Raw genomic sequence first — 17,230 nt, 5'->3', positions numbered from 1 at the left:
GGAACTATCACTGAAGCAGAACTGGGATATGTTTTCAGAGTGGTGGTTTTTGAGTTTGTGGTGCATTTCTGGACTGAGCTAGAGATGACATTTATCTAAGAGCTGTGTCAAGCCACTAGGTGGTGCCAGAGGACAGCATTAGAAAATCACTTTTTCCACTCAGGAGTCAGCCTGTAATAAGCCTGTTTGTAAACAGCCAGGCAATGGATGCACACTGTTCCGTTGTCCAACAGGTGGCAGTAATGTGACAAAATACACAGCAGCACACTAACAAAGGCCAAAAAGAAGAATGCTAGATAATAAACAATGATGTTAAAAAATAGGGCTGTCACAATAACTATTTCTATCAGAGGATATGTCTCAGGAAGTAATGCATTAACAATATTGTAATTATAAGACCAATTGATCCCACTAATATAGTTGGCTTATAATGCAAGCACATCCTTTCAAAGTACTGAATATTCTCATGGATGTGAGAAAAATATATTTTTAAATATCCTCAATAATGAAAACATACCAAAAATTACAGTATGTTTCAGTAATTCGTAAAAAAAAAATCTTTTCATTCAGTTTAAGCGCTGTGTAAATGTATGTGAAGGTCGAGATTAGCCAATATGATCATGTCCATATATCATACATAGAGTAGATATTGTAATTGTTGTGACAAGCCTAATTAACCATGTAACATTGCAGGAATCAAACTTTGCAATTGTTAAGGGGAAGGGAATTAATTCACTACATTTGTTACAAAACTTTTTTTGGAGAAGGAAAACTTTTAAAAGGTGCTAGCTACTAACTTGACGTTGCCTTGTGCATAATTTTTTTAACAAACAAACACGTATCCTTGAGGTCTGACAAACGTGTGATTGCATTTCTTTTCATCATGAAACATCTCTAAAGCAAATATATTGTCAAGGCATTATTTACATCCATGTTTATTTGCTTACGGTTGTCTGTTGTCATATTACGTAACTTCAGTCGTCATGACAGAGATTACACACCTTTACTCAAATTGACTTGAATCAAATCTGTTCATTCAGATTTGTTTATTATCACATCTTATTTTAAAAGTAATAAAACACATTTGACTTTAAATAATATCATAAAAACATTTCAAGAGGAAGCTAAATGCTACTTGCAAAGGAAACTCTAAAAAATTTTTTTTCATTATTATGATTTCCTCACCATTATACTCTGAATTGAATGGGTTTAATTTTTTTGCAAAAAAGAAAGAAAAGAAATTAGCTGGTCTAGTGGAGTAGTTTCAAAATGTGCTATCAGTACTTTTACTTTAGTAAGGGATCTGAATACTTCTTCCACCACTCAATAGACTTAATTTAAAGGAGTAATACATGCAATTTAGTGTTTGAATCTCACTTCAAAATTTGCTTCAAATTTCCTAATACATTGTGCATGGTGAAAAATGTTCCCTGGCTGCCTGAAAAGTTGCTAAATTAGCGACACAGCACATCCTTGCACAATACCACCACCAGTTGACAATCAGAGGAATAGCATGAAACTGGCAACAGAAATATGAATCAGCTCAAGTTCCTGCACATCCCAAACAAACATCGGCCCCCGGCGTACTTCACATCAATTCAATGACAAATGGAAAGTTGTCTTTACATCCGATGGCATACAGTATAATCCAGGATAAATGGTTACTGGAGGAAAATGTTGAAGGTTACGTGGTGGAATTTTGTATTAAAGAGCAGACACAGCTGAGTCCATATGAATCAGACTTTCAAGCATTTGTATTTATTTAATTGCTGCACTATTTTAGATGGCAATTGTATGCAGAATATGACAAAGGCGAAACACAGGGGGCTGACCTGCACACATGAACATAATCAAATGAATACTGCAGCTGATCAGTTGAAACAAAATGCAATAAAAATCAACACAATATGAAATATGATAAATTACATAAGCCAGTAAAAGGAGAAAGCAAACAAGTTCTTCAACATAAGAAATAAAATGACTAAAACAACAATATACCTTTCATAAATTGCTGATTTGAGTTGCTGCTCTGTTTCCTAAATTAAATGTGGACTTGCATTAACAGCAAACAATTCAATTGCAGCTGTAGTTGCTATTGTTTTGGTCCATGAGTGTCATACAGTATATTATAAGCTGTGTTCATACGCCTCCACCCTTCACCTCCATCCTTTCAATCGCTCCTCCACCTCCTCATCTTCACCTACAGCTGTCAGAGAGTGAAGATTGTGATTATCGGCAGCCAAGCAGAGGATCTTGAGTTTCTCTACAGCACACTGACCAGGAGAAAGTACCAGACTACATGGAAATAGATTGGAAAAATCAATGCATTCATCTGGGGGAAAAAAACTTAAACTAAGTGCCTGTAAATTCACGGTCTTTATCTGTGCAACCTTAAGACATCTCAGACTGACTGGGATGGTAAACATAAGTGTGCTCTAGACTCTAGCTGCAATTTGGAGCTGCAAACATTCAAAATTGCCTTTTGCAGCTGTATTATATTTTATTCACCAAGTCCTTTTCTCATCTCAAAACCTAGAATCATATAAAGGTTCTTAACAGGACCAAATGTTTGTGTTTGGGCAGAGAAACTCAGGGCCTCTGGGAGGTGAAGGATAGAAGGTGAGCTCTCAGAGTCCATTTCTGATGAGAGATCCCGACCTGGAACTGGCAGGAAAGAGTGTTGAACCCCGCTGATGGTTATGGCTCAGCACTCAGATCTGACTGAGCGGCAGGAACTTCTGGTAGTAACTCTTGGTTACATCTATCATCAGGTCCTGCGTGCATTCTGGGAGCTCTCCTGAGAACAAACCTGAAAGAGACACAGACGTGCACAGGTAAACACATGCAAGATAAAGAGAAAGCAGAGGGGATCAGGTGTGTGTTGTTGTGGTTGAGCGGACCTGGGCATCCAGAGAAGACGGTAAAAGGCGGCACCACGGTCTCAGGAGGGAGCACGGTGTTATCTAAGATCTTGCAGCAGTCCTTCAGCACACAGCGACGGCCCTGCACACAAAACATGAAACGCATTAAACATCTACTGAGTCAAATGCTTGAACTGACTTTGTGTTCTCTACATTTTGTCTATTACCTTATGGATGGTGTCTATTTCAAACAATATAGCAGTAAGCTAAAGAAAAACTAAAGAAAAAAAGACAACTGGGCTGAGTATTGTGCTTACCAGGGACCAAGTTACAGCGTTGTTATCTGTCTAGACGACTTGGAAAAGGTTTATCAGGACTATATGTATCACATCACATCTGTACTTACAATCACAGTCAGAACATGCAGTAGTTATATAGATATATTAGTAATAGAACAGAAAACGTTGCCTACAATAATACTGTCTCCCTGCTTCAAAGTCAAATCTGGTGTTCCACAGGGATCAGTACTCAGCCCACTCTTATTTATGTTTACTTGCTACGCTTGGGTCACGTTTGACAAAACAAAAAACAAAAAAAAATGTATCACTGCTATGCTGATGACACACATAGTCAATGATTCCTCCCATCTGGTTAAATTACAGATAGGCTTGTTCATCACTGTGCGCTGAGACTCTCTGGGGGATGTGAAGTTGAAGTTTGATGTGTAGTACAAAATACTACAAGTTTCATTAAACTTTCAACATAATAAATTTACCTGAAGATGAGAAGAATCACACAAATACTGGTAGCTGATGTCATGCAATCACTCCAAATCAAATCAGAGCCATATTGGCAGGAAAGCAGCTATTTTGTTCACCTGCTGTGTTTATACAGTACAGAGTGAAGACGATGAATAGCTGCTGTGTGCCACTACGCCTAAAGAATTTTGATTTTGTAGTGACCTTCATAGAAGGAACAGAATATAATGCTTAATGACGTAATATCTTATTTATTTAAATGATTTTTATTATGGTCCTTACACAAGCCCATCCTTCCTGACCACCCATGGCATCAGTTGAGCGTTATTTAATCTTTGGGAATGATTCAGTTGTAATAAAACTTTCAAGCCACTCTCATGATAAGTGCTGTTTTTTTATAAAGAGGTACAACTTGATGTTTGAGGCAGTGCTTTTCAAAATTAAATCAGTCCAGTACCTTTCAGGTTTGAGTGTTCGGACTGTGGTAACATCTCTCGTAAAATGAAAAAATGTCAATATATTGTTTCACAATTACCCATTTTAGAAACCAGAATTAGGACATACCATTACATACAGTTAATAGACTGTTGTTTTATATAAGCATTTAGAATTCAGCTTTTTGAATTGTGTAATCTTGCAAAGCAATGTTAATTAAATGTAATCTGCTACTGCTGTGGCAGAACTGCTTAACCTCAATAGAATTGGAAAAATGTATTAAATGTGTTCTTTTCATACTCCATTCCAGGTCTGAGCATGCTCAAAGCAGCCTCCTGCAGTCTGCTGCTGCCCTCAGTTCATCTGAACATGACTACCATGTGACCGTTTCACCACAGGCAAGAAGAGACATTGCTGCCGTTTGTGTCCCTCTCAATAGGGCAGCCATCTTGTAAGTGCCTCAATTCCTAAAATGTATCTTAAGAGAGAGGAGGTTTGTCCCAGGAGCGAGGATGCATAAGTGCATCTTTTATACAAGTCTTTTTGGCACATGTGACGTATAAAAGAAGTATGATAATTGACAGATATACACTTGTACCACATGTCATTTTAATAAACGTTGCTTTAAAATGAAAACACAGATTTCTCATTTTGTTAAGTGCATGTTTCCTCAACTCCTATCTTCTTTTCTTCCTCTGCTCGCATCTGAAGTAAGAGGGACTAAGATGTGAGGAAAGGAGGCAAAGGAAGGATTCTGGGACTGAGAAATGAGAAGAGGGGTGTGTGTATGTGTGTGTGTGTATGTATGTGTATTTGCTTTTATCCCACTCACTATGACACAGTTCTTGCCGATGTGGACGTAGGACCCAATCTGCGCTGCGTTGACCACACAGTCCTCCTCGATGAAGACGTGGTCACCGATGTGCAGTGGGAAGAACGCCACTCTGGGTGCAGAGATGGAGGGTAGATGGTAGATGAAGTTCAGGTGTTTGTAAAATGGGCATTAAATACACAAAATAAATCTCTAATTCTGTTATTTCCTGACTAAAGACAGTACTCTGCTGTGTTACCAGCTGAAACAATGAACTGATAATTTGACTGACTGATCAGTCTGCTATAATTTGCCATTAGAGAAGGATTCCTTACCCTTTGCTGAACTTTTTGAAAGGTGGTCTAATGACGCTGCGGCTCTTCACCACACAGTGTCTGCCCACCCTGACATTAGCCAGGTCTCCTCTGATGATGCAGTCATTCATGACAATAGTCTGGAGAAAAGAACATATACACACAAAGTTATATCACAGCCTAGCACAGTACACTGTACACCAACATATCTGGCATGACAGAAAGTTGTTTAACTCACTGACAGGCAAGTTTGACTTTACACTAACCCACAGGCCGAACTTTGGATTTTATAGTTTCTTTTCTTTCAGAGAACAGAAGTTAAAGAAAGTACTGGTATCATATAATAACTGAGACCTATTGCATTCAGAAGATGTATAGCTTTCCTCTGTATATTGACAATAAGGGGGTTTCTTAGCAGTTTGAAGAACAGAAGTGCTCATCATCCAATCGCTGAAAATACAGAAATCTCCAAAATGTCAACAGTTATTGAACCCAATCACGGCATGAATATTTTTATGGTGTTCCAAATATCTTGGTGTACTGATGTAATAATCTCGAGTTTTTGATCATTTTATCAACTCTCAAAAAATTAAAATGAAAGCCTAATTCAGCTTCAAATGTATGTAACAATTGGCATCAGCCCCAAGTTGCTATAACAACTTGTGGGACATAGTTGAGCAAGGAGATGGACTTCAGAAAGCCAGACATTAATGTTCTGAACCCTTAATAGGTTTAAGTGTTGATTAATTAAGCCATTTTATTCGATATTTATGACCAGAATAACTTGACACAGTGCTGCATCTCAAACTAATCTTCAGGTCGCCACCCTGAGATGATGTACACCACTTCTATGTGGCATTTATTGTTGACTCTTGCTATCTCCCCCTAAAAATCCACTGCCCACTACTCTCAATAAAAGAAGGCAAAATGATGATGATGATGATGATGATGATGATGATTTCTCCTACTTTGCCATTGAGTACGATGTTTTGACTCCCGCACAGCACTGACTGTCTGCTCACTTTGTTGCCAGAAGCCTGAAATACAACGACAGAAACTGTTAATAGTTGCATTAAAGTGTGTTTCAGTCTCCATTGTCTATTTAAACTGAACACATACAATGATTTCAGCCATTCAACGCCCAACGCCCTGCTCGGCTTCGGTTAGCAAAATAGCAAGCGACTAGCTAGCTCACAAGTCAAACTCCTTACCGTCTCAATGTACTCTGCTTTGTTGTAGAGTATTTCAGACAACTCCATGGCTGGAAATAGATACAATATAATATATAGGATACAATATTTAAGGCGGTGGGGATAATTCAGGGATAATGTTTTGCTCTCTGCTGTGCTGACAGCTCTCGCAGCGTCTTCTTCTTCTGCCGACTATGAATGGATTTTCAGACAATACAAGTTGAGCGCCAAATCATCGATGTGATTCGCGAAACCAAATAAATGAAACAGTCCACTGTTATCGTTGTATTTTACCTACATTGTATAAGAGGAATAAATGTATACGAACTGTGGCATTATCCCGCTCCTTTAGGCCATTAATCAGGATAATTATTTAACAACTTTGCATAATGTTATTCTGTCATCGATTTGTCTAGTCTTTTGAATTATCCTTTTAATTCTGGATTTAAAAAAAAAAAAACAAAGTCAGTGTTTATAGTAATACATGTTTAATTCTCTGTTTGATAATTAACACCGTAGGTAGCGAAAATAAAATAAAAGATGCAAAATAAATGCAGAGTTTGAGTTGTGCGCATGCGTACGACATGCTTGACTCCGTTTCTTCTTCGCGGTGCACGCTGGGAGCCTCTAGTCTCTCAACTCCGTCATGGCGGCCCGTGTCCTGCAGCAGTGTGTCCGCACGCTCGCCCGGCCCTCGCTGAGGCTTTCCTCCGGTAGCCTGACAGTCAGAGCCGCTGTCGCCCCGGCGGTCAGCCTCCACCGGCTCCTCTCCTTCGCCGCAGACAGCCGGAGGACGCGGTGGCTCGGCCAGAGCGGGGTGAGTCTCCGGTAACATTGTGGCCTAGCTCTGTCTGCTGTGACCTACCGACGCCTTTCAAACCTGTCGGCTCATACAGCCCGCTGCATGCTCAGGAGGGCATGCAAACAGTTATTTTACAATGAGTGCAAATCAGTTTATGTCACATCCTGATTGAAAACATTTTAACTTTATATTTCTGATTACACAACGGTCATGTTTTGCTTGTTAGCTAACTAGCTAGTAAGTTAGCAAAGTGGATGAGTTCATTGACGCACATTTGTGTTGTTGACCCTGTCTGACCCGCAGTCTAAAGACACATGGATACTTAAAGCTGTTTAAACTGTGACCTAATCCATCTGTAACACTGTATATATTTAATGGCATGCTGCCTAATAAACACGGTGTCCAGAATTGTGTATGATGTCGCTGATGGGCAGTTCGTGGGTTAGGAATCGGGCTTGTAACTGGAGAGTCGCTGGTTCGAATCCCGGTACTGACAGGTCTAGGACTGAAGTGCCCTTGAGCAAGGCACCTAACCCCCCCTCCACAGCTCCCCGGGCGCAGTAATGTGCTGCCCACTGCTCCTTGCATGGTGTGTTCACTTGTGTGTAAATGCAGAGGTTGAATTTCCCCATTGTGGGATTAATAAAGTACTCTTCTTCTTCTTCTTCTTAACTTGTTCAGTTGCTGTGATTTAAAAGTATATGCGTTATACACTTAGAAGAGGGGCTGGGTATTTTGAATTTCGGCTCATATGGCGCATTTAATTAAACATAGCCATAACAATAGAGGGAGTAATGCAAGAAAATAAACCCGTGAGCGTTATAGGCTGCATGTCCTCCCCTCAGACAGACACACACTAAGTGTTGTTCAGAAGCTTTACAGCAGTGGTTCCCAACTTTTTCCCCTCAAGGGATCCCTTTATCGTTTATTCGATCGTTTTTTCATAGTATACTCAATGCACAACAATAACAGTAGAGAGTAACTGCAGAAAGTTTTTGCACAACGAGTGATTTGGATGACATTTGAGACGATTATTTCCTGTGTATATTGAATTTGATTAGTTTTCCTGTTATTTTCAGGAAATGTAATACAATTCTCTGTATTTTTTTCCATAACCACAATCAGTCATTTCTTATTGATAAATTCAGTGTTTCTGTATTCGCTCTCTAGTTGTTTTTACAGTGGAATTTCTCATGAAAGATGTCCATGACCTTCACCCCTCTGCTCTTCCTTAGATCCCCTCAGTGGGCGTGTCGTGCCGACAGTATGGAGATTTGCCCCCCCTCACCCTAGAATTCATCAGTGACCGGGTCATGTATGTCCTCAAGCTCTACGACAAGATCAACCCAGAGAAGGTGAGAGCGCTAAGAAACTATGAGGCCTGCACTCTGCTCACTGACAGCTAAAACAAACTGGAACGAGACTTGTCGTCAGCTACTGTTCAGAAGCAACATGACATTTCTAATGTTCGTGTCACTCGGTGCTCCACAGCTGCAGACATCCTCCCACTTCATGAAAGACCTGGGTCTGGACAGTTTGGACCAGGTGGAGATCATCATGGCCATGGAGGATGAGTTCGGTGAGTCTGGGTTTAGTACGATTTCCGTGACGCTCTACAGTAAAAGATTCCTGTGCATTGCATAAATCCGATTAATCTAAACTCATTTCAAGCACAACTTTTCATTCGTCCTGCAGGCTTTGAGATCCCAGACGGGGAAGCAGAGAAGTTGATGACTCCTGAGGAGATCGTACAGTACATCGCAGACAAGAACGACGTTTATGAATAATTTCTCCAATAGTTCACTGCAGAGGCAAGTCTCTCAGTCAGTCCTGTTATCTGCTGCTTCACCATCTCAGTTGTTGCGTCACCACTCATCGCTGTTGTATATTTCTTCCACAGAGGTTGACCCCAGCGTGACCCCACAGGAAGTACATTTCCCCACTTCCTCCCCGTCAGCTCTTCTGTCTGTTACGGCAGTCGACGTCAGCTGCCGTGTCTCGTGTTTGACTGTATTTAAATGAACATGTTCTTTCAGAGCTCGGAGATAAACAAAATATTACCAAAAGGTTATATCACAGTTTTTTTGTTTTTTTTCTTCCAGCTCCACAGTGGTTCCGATGTATAATTTCTCATGAATAGATCAATAAATACACATGTATAGTTCTGTGTCTCTGCTGTTTTCATTCACACCTGTTGCTGAGTTCAAAAGTTAAATCGTGGTTTTGACAAACAAGGCATGAAATACGAGTTCAAACAGCTGAAGGTCCAGTATTTTTTTAGCCCACAAAAGAGAAAGTAGTCCTTCTGAAATGTGTCATGTTAGTTTGAGTAATTTTACTTAAGTAAAAGTAATACCACAGTTCAGAAATACTGTTAAAGCAGTTGTTTCTAGTCTTTACCACTAGAAAAACTTTACTTTTTTTTTTTTTTTACATGTCATTTAGCAGACGCTTTTGTCCAAAGCGACTTACAATAAGTGCATTCAACCTGATGGTACTAGACATAGACCATAGGAATCGAGTAAGTACATAACTTTAAGAGCTAACTGTCATTGCTAAGGAGTGCTATTTGTGAAAGAGAAAAGAATAAGAGGAGGTTTTTTTTTTTTTTTTAAATATGTTAGGTGACCATGACTTAACAGAGGTATTGTTGGAAGAGATAGGTCTTCAGCCTGCGGCAGAAAAAAAACTTAAACTGTCACATGATTAAATTAATACACAATAAGTTTTTCTGACATGTATAGTTTTTCTTATACTTTAACCTAAATTGGAGTTTAAAGACGTAAGCCCAATGGATTTTATATCTAAAAGATGTGTATACTCCACCACTGATTCAAATAAATTGCCCCTTTACATTTTGTTAAAGTCCATATAGTGGAACATGAGTATTTTTTGCAAAAGAAAAATTATACTTTAGGATTCTTGTAAGTTGAGGCAAGACACTAGATGAAAGGGGTGAATTTAAACTAATCACTGAAACTTCAGGACACGTACAATTGACATGTTGAAATATGCAAATTCTTATTTGGTATTTGCATATTCTTTGGAACAGAAATCTAATAACTTGGATAATGCAAAAGTTCAAAATACTTTTCATGTTGACATATCTAAAGTTTTTACGCAGGCAATCAATTTTTCACTCCATAAATAAAATACTGTCAAAAAAGTTACATTTTTATGGGTGAAATATGAACAAACCCCTCTTCTCAAAATTGAATTGCATAAAACAGTTTTTGCTTGCAATGTTTAAAATATATTTTTTACTGAAACCATAAAACATTGAATGTTACCTGTCAGAGAAATTGCAGAGAAGCATTACTTTTTTAAAGCCAAAAATGACAGGATTAATATGGTAACAGACTTGTCTCAAACCATTTTACCTAAAAATAAGTGGGGGCACCCCGGTGGCACACCTGCTAGAGCAGGGGTGTCAAACTCTGGCCTGCGGGCCAAATTTGGCCCGCAGTATAATTTTATTTGGCCCGCGAGCCAATATCAAATTATATTATTGGACTATAAAAGCTGACCCGCCGGTATTATACGGCGCATGTACCGCTAATACTAGATTTATTATTTTATTTTTAAATGTATTAACCTGTTGAAAAACTTTATTTTGATATTTAAATCAGAAGGTTTGATATTTAAATCAGATTTTTATTTAATAAATTAATGACATTGATGTGTTTATTTGAAATTTGATTTTGCATGTCTGCACTACTTTGTTATATATTGTATGTTTATAAGCGTTGCTGGTTCCATATTTAATGTTAAAGCTAAACATGTTTGGTATATATTAAAAGGTTTATTTGTTCAATGTTGGCCCGCGATTTTATTCAAGTTTTAAATTTTGGCCCATTGTGTATTTGAGTTTGACACCCCTGTGCTAGAGTGTGCACCATAGAGGCTTTCACCGTGCAAGTGGGCGGCCCGGTTTAGAGTCTGACTCGGAGCCTTGTCTTCCCGTTTCCCCCTTTCACACCATCAAATAAATAAAGCCTTGAAAATGGCCCAAAAAACAGACTAGTAGTAAATAAAGAGTCATGGAGGAAATCGCTGAGTCATTGTTAGTCTTTTATTGAGGGTTGTACCCAAGTTTTACAGCTTTGTATGATGGCTGCAGGAGCCAGAGGGTTACAAACAGTAATCAGTATACGAGTACAGCCAACAGAAGACCTACTACTTACTACTCTACACCTTAGTACAGATTCTCTTAAGAGCACTAAAATCCAGAAAAATAGGAGAAAAAAATAATACAGAACAAACCAAGCAACAAAGGAAGGAGAATAAAAAGATTAAATGAAACCAAACAAATAGACAGCATCAGAGGAGACATTCATTATTAGAGCACACTGGAGTTGGTTTTCTATACCTTGTAATATCAGGCGACTTCGTTTTTGTCAATTTTTATACCCATACAAATAAAGATTGTCCTTCAAAAAGTGCAGTTTCCCCCAAAGTTTAAGATAAAATCCTTTGATGACCCGAGGAAGACATTTGAAAATAAAAAGGTACTTCCTGTTTTGTTTGTAAGAGAGGAAGACATTCCTCTCGTTGATTATAGACACTGTACGTTTATATTCTCATATATATATATTATATATAGTTTCAACAGTCTCCCAAAGCAATGTGCATAATAGGTTTACAGGTGATCCAACTACACACTGTGGATTGATAGAATCTCTATAAAAAACATTGTAGTTGTGTAAAATTTGCAGTTTCACCGGCCTCACTCCCCTCGGCTTATCGAGGAGACAAGCTGTGAAAATAAAGAAATGGACTTTTGCAAATCTTAAACCTGTCCTCCTCTCCTGCTACAACTGGCCCGACGGTTTGCTAGGTAATAAAGGTTTTTTCAGTTTTTATTATTATTAGTAGTAGTACGATTCAACGATGGCACAACATGTTTGAGGAATATTATTGGGAATCCCATCTCAACGGTTTTTAAAAAATTTTTGGGATTTTTTTTTTTTTTTTTTTAAAGAAAGCAAAAAACCCAAGGTGGACATGGAAGCCTGGGTTCAACACTCCACTGCATAGTCTCTCTGAGCGACACCCACCCTCCCCTCTGTACTGTAACCCACCCGCCCCGCCCCGCCCCACCCACATCTTTGTGCTGGTTAGACTAAAGCTTTTCAGGGTTTTGTTTGTGTGTATTCATACTAAATGTAAAATGACAAAAAAGACAGCAGATTCTCACAGTTTTTTTCTTTTGTTTTTTTTTCCTGTTTTTTACATTTTTTTCTTTGTGTGTCAAAAAAAACAAGCCTTAGCGCTTTTGATCGACAGTAGGAGCCGTTGGGTGTGTGTTATGATATAATATAAGCGTTTGCTCACAGGATAGTTAAGTCAAGAGAAAAACAGAGTCACATTATTTTTTCTTAAACATTAAAAAAGTAGTAGAGTATCACCAGCCAGCTTCCCTCCTCTCCTACCCACCCTCCTTTCCTTCCTTCCTTTTTTCCTTCTTTCCTCCCCTCGTCTGGCCCTGTCGGGAAGCTGCTTGGCAGCCCTGGGGATTGTACATTGCTCGTGGTGGTTTTCACTTACTGAAAAGGTTTTCCTCACATCATCCTTTTGCAAATGACTTTTTTCTTCAAGCATTTAACATTGTCCAGCTTTTTAAATACACGTACACACACAACAACCAAAAACAACACAAAAAAAGAAAATTATCAATCCCTTTCCTTCCCTCTCACCCTCCCACCTCAATTTGGCATGATAATGTGTTCGAACATACACACACTGGTTCTGTACAAGACTGGGTTTTTGCATCTCTCACACACTCACACACACACACACAGTGACACACACACTAACAGTAGGTTGGACGAGACAGAAACAGAGCGAGATCAAGCTGGGAACCAGTAACATTAACATCATGAGAGGCGTTTTACAGACGTTGCTTGTCCCTTCTCTAACAGCAGAGCAAAGCTGCCTCCTGAGCTGCTGATCAGGGGTCAGTTCATGTCCCACTAATTGGTAAAGGTAAGGATACTGATGAGGGACAAAACTGCCCCCAGATCAGCGCCGGGAAAGAAGCGTTGCCAAAAATCAGAATGAACGAAGTGTAAAATATTTTCATCAAGAGCGCAAAGGGAATAAAAGACGATTTTATATTTCGCTTGCCGCAGACATCCTGTCAGTTTTGCATTTCCTCTCCGTTAGTTAAGCTTAGGAGTCGGAGAGGGAGAGCTGATCCTGGATAAGCCAGCAAAGAGGCAAGTGTGAAACCTGTGTCCCTGAAAAGCCAGGAAGAACCAGCCGATCACAAGTCACATCCCCTTGCCTGAGTCGCTACGCGCCCACAAGAAGCCTCGCCTCGTTTCAGTCAACGATCACCAATGTGTGGTCAGAACAGTAGTCCAATACTGATTCAAATACATAAACAAAGAGCAGTGGTTGCTGTATTTGATTATTTTTCTGTGCGGTGGGTTCGTGTTTGAGGCTGATCTGGCTGCCAGAGAGGGCAGATCCAGGCTCCGGGTTGCGTTTATACTTTTTAAAACCGTTTTCAGCTACATTCTGGCTCGGCTCAGGCGGCGTGGCGAGGTCGCCGCTCTGACCGAGCCGGCCCAGTGAACACTAGGGAGAGGTAAACCCAGAGGAGGAGGACTACGACCTTCCTCCCCCTTCTCACGCTCCCTCACTGGGGCCAACAAAGCACCATCTTCTCTACTCACAGCGCGCGCACACACGCACACACACACTCACTCACACACACACATTACCCTGTCACAGACGCACCTTCTCCCTCAGAAAGATGTGTAAATCCAAACCAAGCCGTCTGTCTGACCACCTCTTGCTCGCTCGGTCTTTCCTCTTAATCCACCCAAGTGCAAAATCCAAGGCTCCTCAGTTCAATTTGTCAAATTAAGTTAACTAAAAACAAACACAGTTTAGATGTTCCACTTGATAACATTTGTTAAACGAGACAAATACAAATAAGAGATATATAGATTTATATATAGTTTAAGCAAAGAGATCTGGAATTAAGTAAACTAATCTTTTTTTGTATGATTGAATTATTTGGTAGAGAGCAGTTCAATACTGGCACACACCACTGTCAAGTCTGGCTAATACTCAAGGTTCTGTCTCACTACTTTGAAGTTGTTAAATATCACAACTAAAAAAAAAAAAAACTTAAGCCAACTAGTACTTCTGAAATAAAAACCTATATCGGAGGGGGAAAACACACTCACACACAGGCTTAACACAGAATAATTACACGATGGAGAAAAGAAATTAAGGTCCATGGCTTCGCTAATGCTGACTTCTCGTTCACGCACTCTCTGAAGCTTTTTGTTTTTCCCGATAATTGTGCATCATAATAACTAAACAATCACTGTTAGATCGGTAAATCTGTTATTCACACGTGTATTTTGTCGACAAACACCAACTGGTGGATTTACATTCACGCTGTTCTCACACACAACCACGACGCCACATCTTCTCCTCCAGCGGTAGAACTCAAATCTGCCGGTACAGAGCATCCATCCAAACACACACACACACACACACACACACACAAACACACACACAATTCATCAGGTCAGGAACTTCAGATGAGCACTCCCTCCCTCCCCCACCCAAAGGAAGAAAAAAAAAAAAAACAGTACAACAATACAATCATATTCTATTTGTAAACAGGTAGAAGCCACTTGACTTGTTGTTGCATCTTCGGACACAATTAGGATCAAGGCAATGAAATGTGGACGACTTTTGCACTGTTAAAATATTATCTTCAACCAAAAAAAAAAAAAAAAAAAGATTTTTAAAGTTTTTCTTCTTTCCTTTTTTTTTTTCAAAACACCATTTGTGGCAATGAGAGCGATAAAAAAAAAAAAAAGCAAGTTATATTCGCATTTTGTTGTACTTAATGAAACATTTAAAACATTTTGTGAGACACGGGAAGAAAAAAAACAAAAAGAAACAAAAAACGCCTCTCAGTAGGCTGTGAGAGGCTACAGTATGCATAGATACAGATTCGCCTTTCTCTTGGTTTATAAGTCTGACAAGACAGAACACTTTCCACTGACAGTCACACACTCACACAATAAACACTCCCCACTTTTGATTTTTAACATCAGTGGAGTGGAGGAGAGGAGGAAGAGGAGGAGAGAGGGAGCGTTGGGATTTCTACAGCCCGTCCTCCACCCCCCCACATTAGGACCCCCCTGTCCCTCAAAGACAGCATATTGAAAGCAGTGTGTTGAGCTTCTCCAGCTTAAAGCAGTTATTTGGCAGAGAAAATAAAACTTACAGACCTATACATAGTTTTCAGTGCTAGAAGTTGGATTTTCCTTTCCTACAAGGAGTAGTAGTTTTTTTTTTTAATTCACCTACAAGGGGGGGAAAACTGGCTTGATTTCCTGAGAACCATTGCTGGTTATTTAGCAGACAAAGAGGAATAGTTCAAATAACCAACGCCATGGCCAAAAACACTGATCCGAATTCCCAGAGTTACAAAGCATCGTCTTCATCCTCAATAAGAGTTTTAATTTTTTTTTGTTTTTCTATTTGTTTTATACATTTTTTAAAGTTTTTTTTTAATAGTTTTTTAAGGTTTTTTTTGAGTATTTTATTTATTTTATTCCGTCTTCTCTTTAAAATGAAGAATGAACACACGTTCCGCCTCCTAAGTCTTGTAAACAAGAGGTTGCAGTGTGGCACCTCCAAAACATTGAAAGCCTATTCTGAAAGTGCTGTTTCCCCCCTGCCCACTAGGGGGCTAGTGGGAGGGCTTGCTAGATAGGCCCCGCCCCCTACACTGGGGTGGGCGGGGCTTGCTAGTCCCAGCTGCGGCTACAGTCCTTTGCACTGCAGAGCTCAACGTTCTTTAGTTTTAAAACAAAATTGGTGCAATACTTTTTAATGTCACTTTAACTATCACCAGATAATCCTCCTAAGTCAGCTTTTATTCTTCTTTAACTATCTGTTGATCTTGAACTCCACGACAACGCAGTAAGGTAGGCGTGCCAAGGCAGAGAGGAGCGCACACATACTCATTCACACACGCAGTCACACATACACACACAAGTACTTCCACACACATACGTGCGCGTGCACACGCTTACACACATACGGTAAGGACCTCAATGAGTAAACAGCTACACTGGAAAAACTGGCTGCTCCCTCTATATTGCAGATTATATATACTGAGAAAAAACCACATTCAGTGCAAAGTTAAAAAAGCTCATACTCCAACATTGTCAGCAAACAAATGCAAAAAAAAACAAAAAGAAAACGTTAAAAATGAAAAGAATTGGAATTCAAATAAACATGACGAATGAAACAAAAAATATATATATATATAATAATGAGCTCGATTGAAGCTTTTTTCGGTCTGAAAGAGCACTACCTGGAAGCAAATATCCATCCGTTCACATTATAGAATTGGCCTGCATGATTCAAGTATTCCGACTGATATGTTTTTGGGCTAAAACAAAGTGGACATATGTGCAGAGAGAGAAACGTAACTTGTTTTCCACAGGGGAGACCCCGCTTTGTTGTATATCTTGTAAGTGAGAAAGAGTCCGACTAGTGCCATTGCGTTTATAACTACTTTTTTTTCCATTTTCTTCTGCTGATTATTGATAATTCTCTACTGACCCTTCCCTCAGCCTGTTTGATTGGCAGGCGGTTCACATGGAGTCCCCGCCCCCTGTCAGGTGATCCACTGGGAGGAAGGAGCTGATTGGAGAAGGGCTGCTGATCCTCCCCGCCTCGGTGCCACTGGGGCTCCCCCACAGGCTACTGGAATAGTTGGGCCCGCCCCAGAGGGAGGAGCTGTGGAGATCGCTGCTGTTCCATTGGTTGGGTTCAGGAGCGCGACTGGGGAAGGGGTGAGACTGATCCATTCTGCTCTGAGAGGAGCCGATGGTCTGCCAGCTGGAGGAGGGAGTGGCCAATGACTGCCCTTGTGCAAAGAAACGGTTGATTTCCTCCTCGCTGGCAAACTCAGCCAGAATAGTAGTGTTCCCCAAAACACACCTGCAGAGAGACAACAGGTGACAGAGTGAGTGGGTGAGTTGCTCCCAAACGTCCTGTGGTGGGACTCCA

The 17,230-nt window shown here is 40.0% G+C and overlaps 3 protein-coding genes across 4 annotated transcripts in view; 1 reads left to right on the top strand and 2 right to left on the bottom strand.

Annotated features, from left to right (window-relative positions):
• Positions 1–2,440: 2,440 nt before the first annotated feature.
• dctn5 (dynactin 5) lies at positions 2,441–6,668 on the bottom strand. Its single transcript, XM_059347865.1, has 6 exons — positions 6,391–6,668; positions 6,148–6,216; positions 5,201–5,319; positions 4,887–4,998; positions 2,901–3,003; positions 2,441–2,809 (listed from the first exon to the last, which is right to left on the bottom strand). Exons 1-6 carry the CDS (start codon positions 6,436–6,438, stop codon positions 2,712–2,714), a joined length of 549 nt encoding a protein of 182 aa, XP_059203848.1. The 5' UTR covers positions 6,439–6,668; the 3' UTR covers positions 2,441–2,711.
• Positions 6,669–6,993: 325 nt separating this feature from the next.
• On the top strand, positions 6,994–9,332 carry ndufab1b (NADH:ubiquinone oxidoreductase subunit AB1b). The gene is made up of 5 exons (XM_059347867.1): positions 6,994–7,186; positions 8,407–8,526; positions 8,663–8,750; positions 8,867–8,982; positions 9,072–9,332. The coding sequence occupies exons 1-4, from the start codon at positions 7,016–7,018 to the stop codon at positions 8,956–8,958; spliced, it is 471 nt and encodes a 156-aa protein (XP_059203850.1). The 5' UTR covers positions 6,994–7,015; the 3' UTR covers positions 8,959–8,982; positions 9,072–9,332.
• Positions 9,333–11,225: 1,893 nt separating this feature from the next.
• The window catches only part of LOC131983167 (trinucleotide repeat-containing gene 6A protein-like), a 37,954-nt gene continuing 31,949 nt past the window's right edge, over positions 11,226–17,230 (bottom strand). For both annotated transcript variants that reach the window (XM_059347819.1, XM_059347817.1), the window contains one exon: positions 11,226–17,161. In XM_059347819.1, coding sequence (XP_059203802.1) covers positions 16,813–17,161 — 349 coding nt within the window. In that variant the 3' untranslated portion in view covers positions 11,226–16,812. The remainder of the gene's footprint in view (positions 17,162–17,230) is intronic.

This window comes from Centropristis striata, chromosome 13, assembly GCF_030273125.1.
Source record: "Centropristis striata isolate RG_2023a ecotype Rhode Island chromosome 13, C.striata_1.0, whole genome shotgun sequence".
Classification (NCBI taxonomy): Eukaryota; Metazoa; Chordata; class Actinopteri; order Perciformes; family Serranidae; genus Centropristis; species Centropristis striata.
The sequence above is the reverse complement of the archived record's forward strand: the minus strand, read 5'-3'. Positions and strand labels throughout refer to the sequence as shown.

Coding starts and splice junctions, on each gene's coding strand:
- ndufab1b (XM_059347867.1), top strand. CDS start 7,016: ATGGCGGCCCGTGTCCTGCAGCAGTGTGTCCGCACGCTCGCCCGGCCC. Junction 7,187..8,406: donor GGTGGCTCGGCCAGAGCGGG/GTGAGTCTCCGG, acceptor GCTCTTCCTTAG/ATCCCCTCAGTGGGCGTGTC. Junction 8,527..8,662: donor ACAAGATCAACCCAGAGAAG/GTGAGAGCGCTA, acceptor GGTGCTCCACAG/CTGCAGACATCCTCCCACTT.
- dctn5 (XM_059347865.1), bottom strand. CDS start 6,438: ATGGAGTTGTCTGAAATACTCTACAACAAAGCAGAGTACATTGAGACG. Junction 6,217..6,390: donor AAGCAGAGTACATTGAGACG/GTAAGGAGTTTG, acceptor GTTGTATTTCAG/GCTTCTGGCAACAAAGTGAG. Junction 2,810..2,900: donor CGTCTTCTCTGGATGCCCAG/GTCCGCTCAACC, acceptor TGTCTCTTTCAG/GTTTGTTCTCAGGAGAGCTC.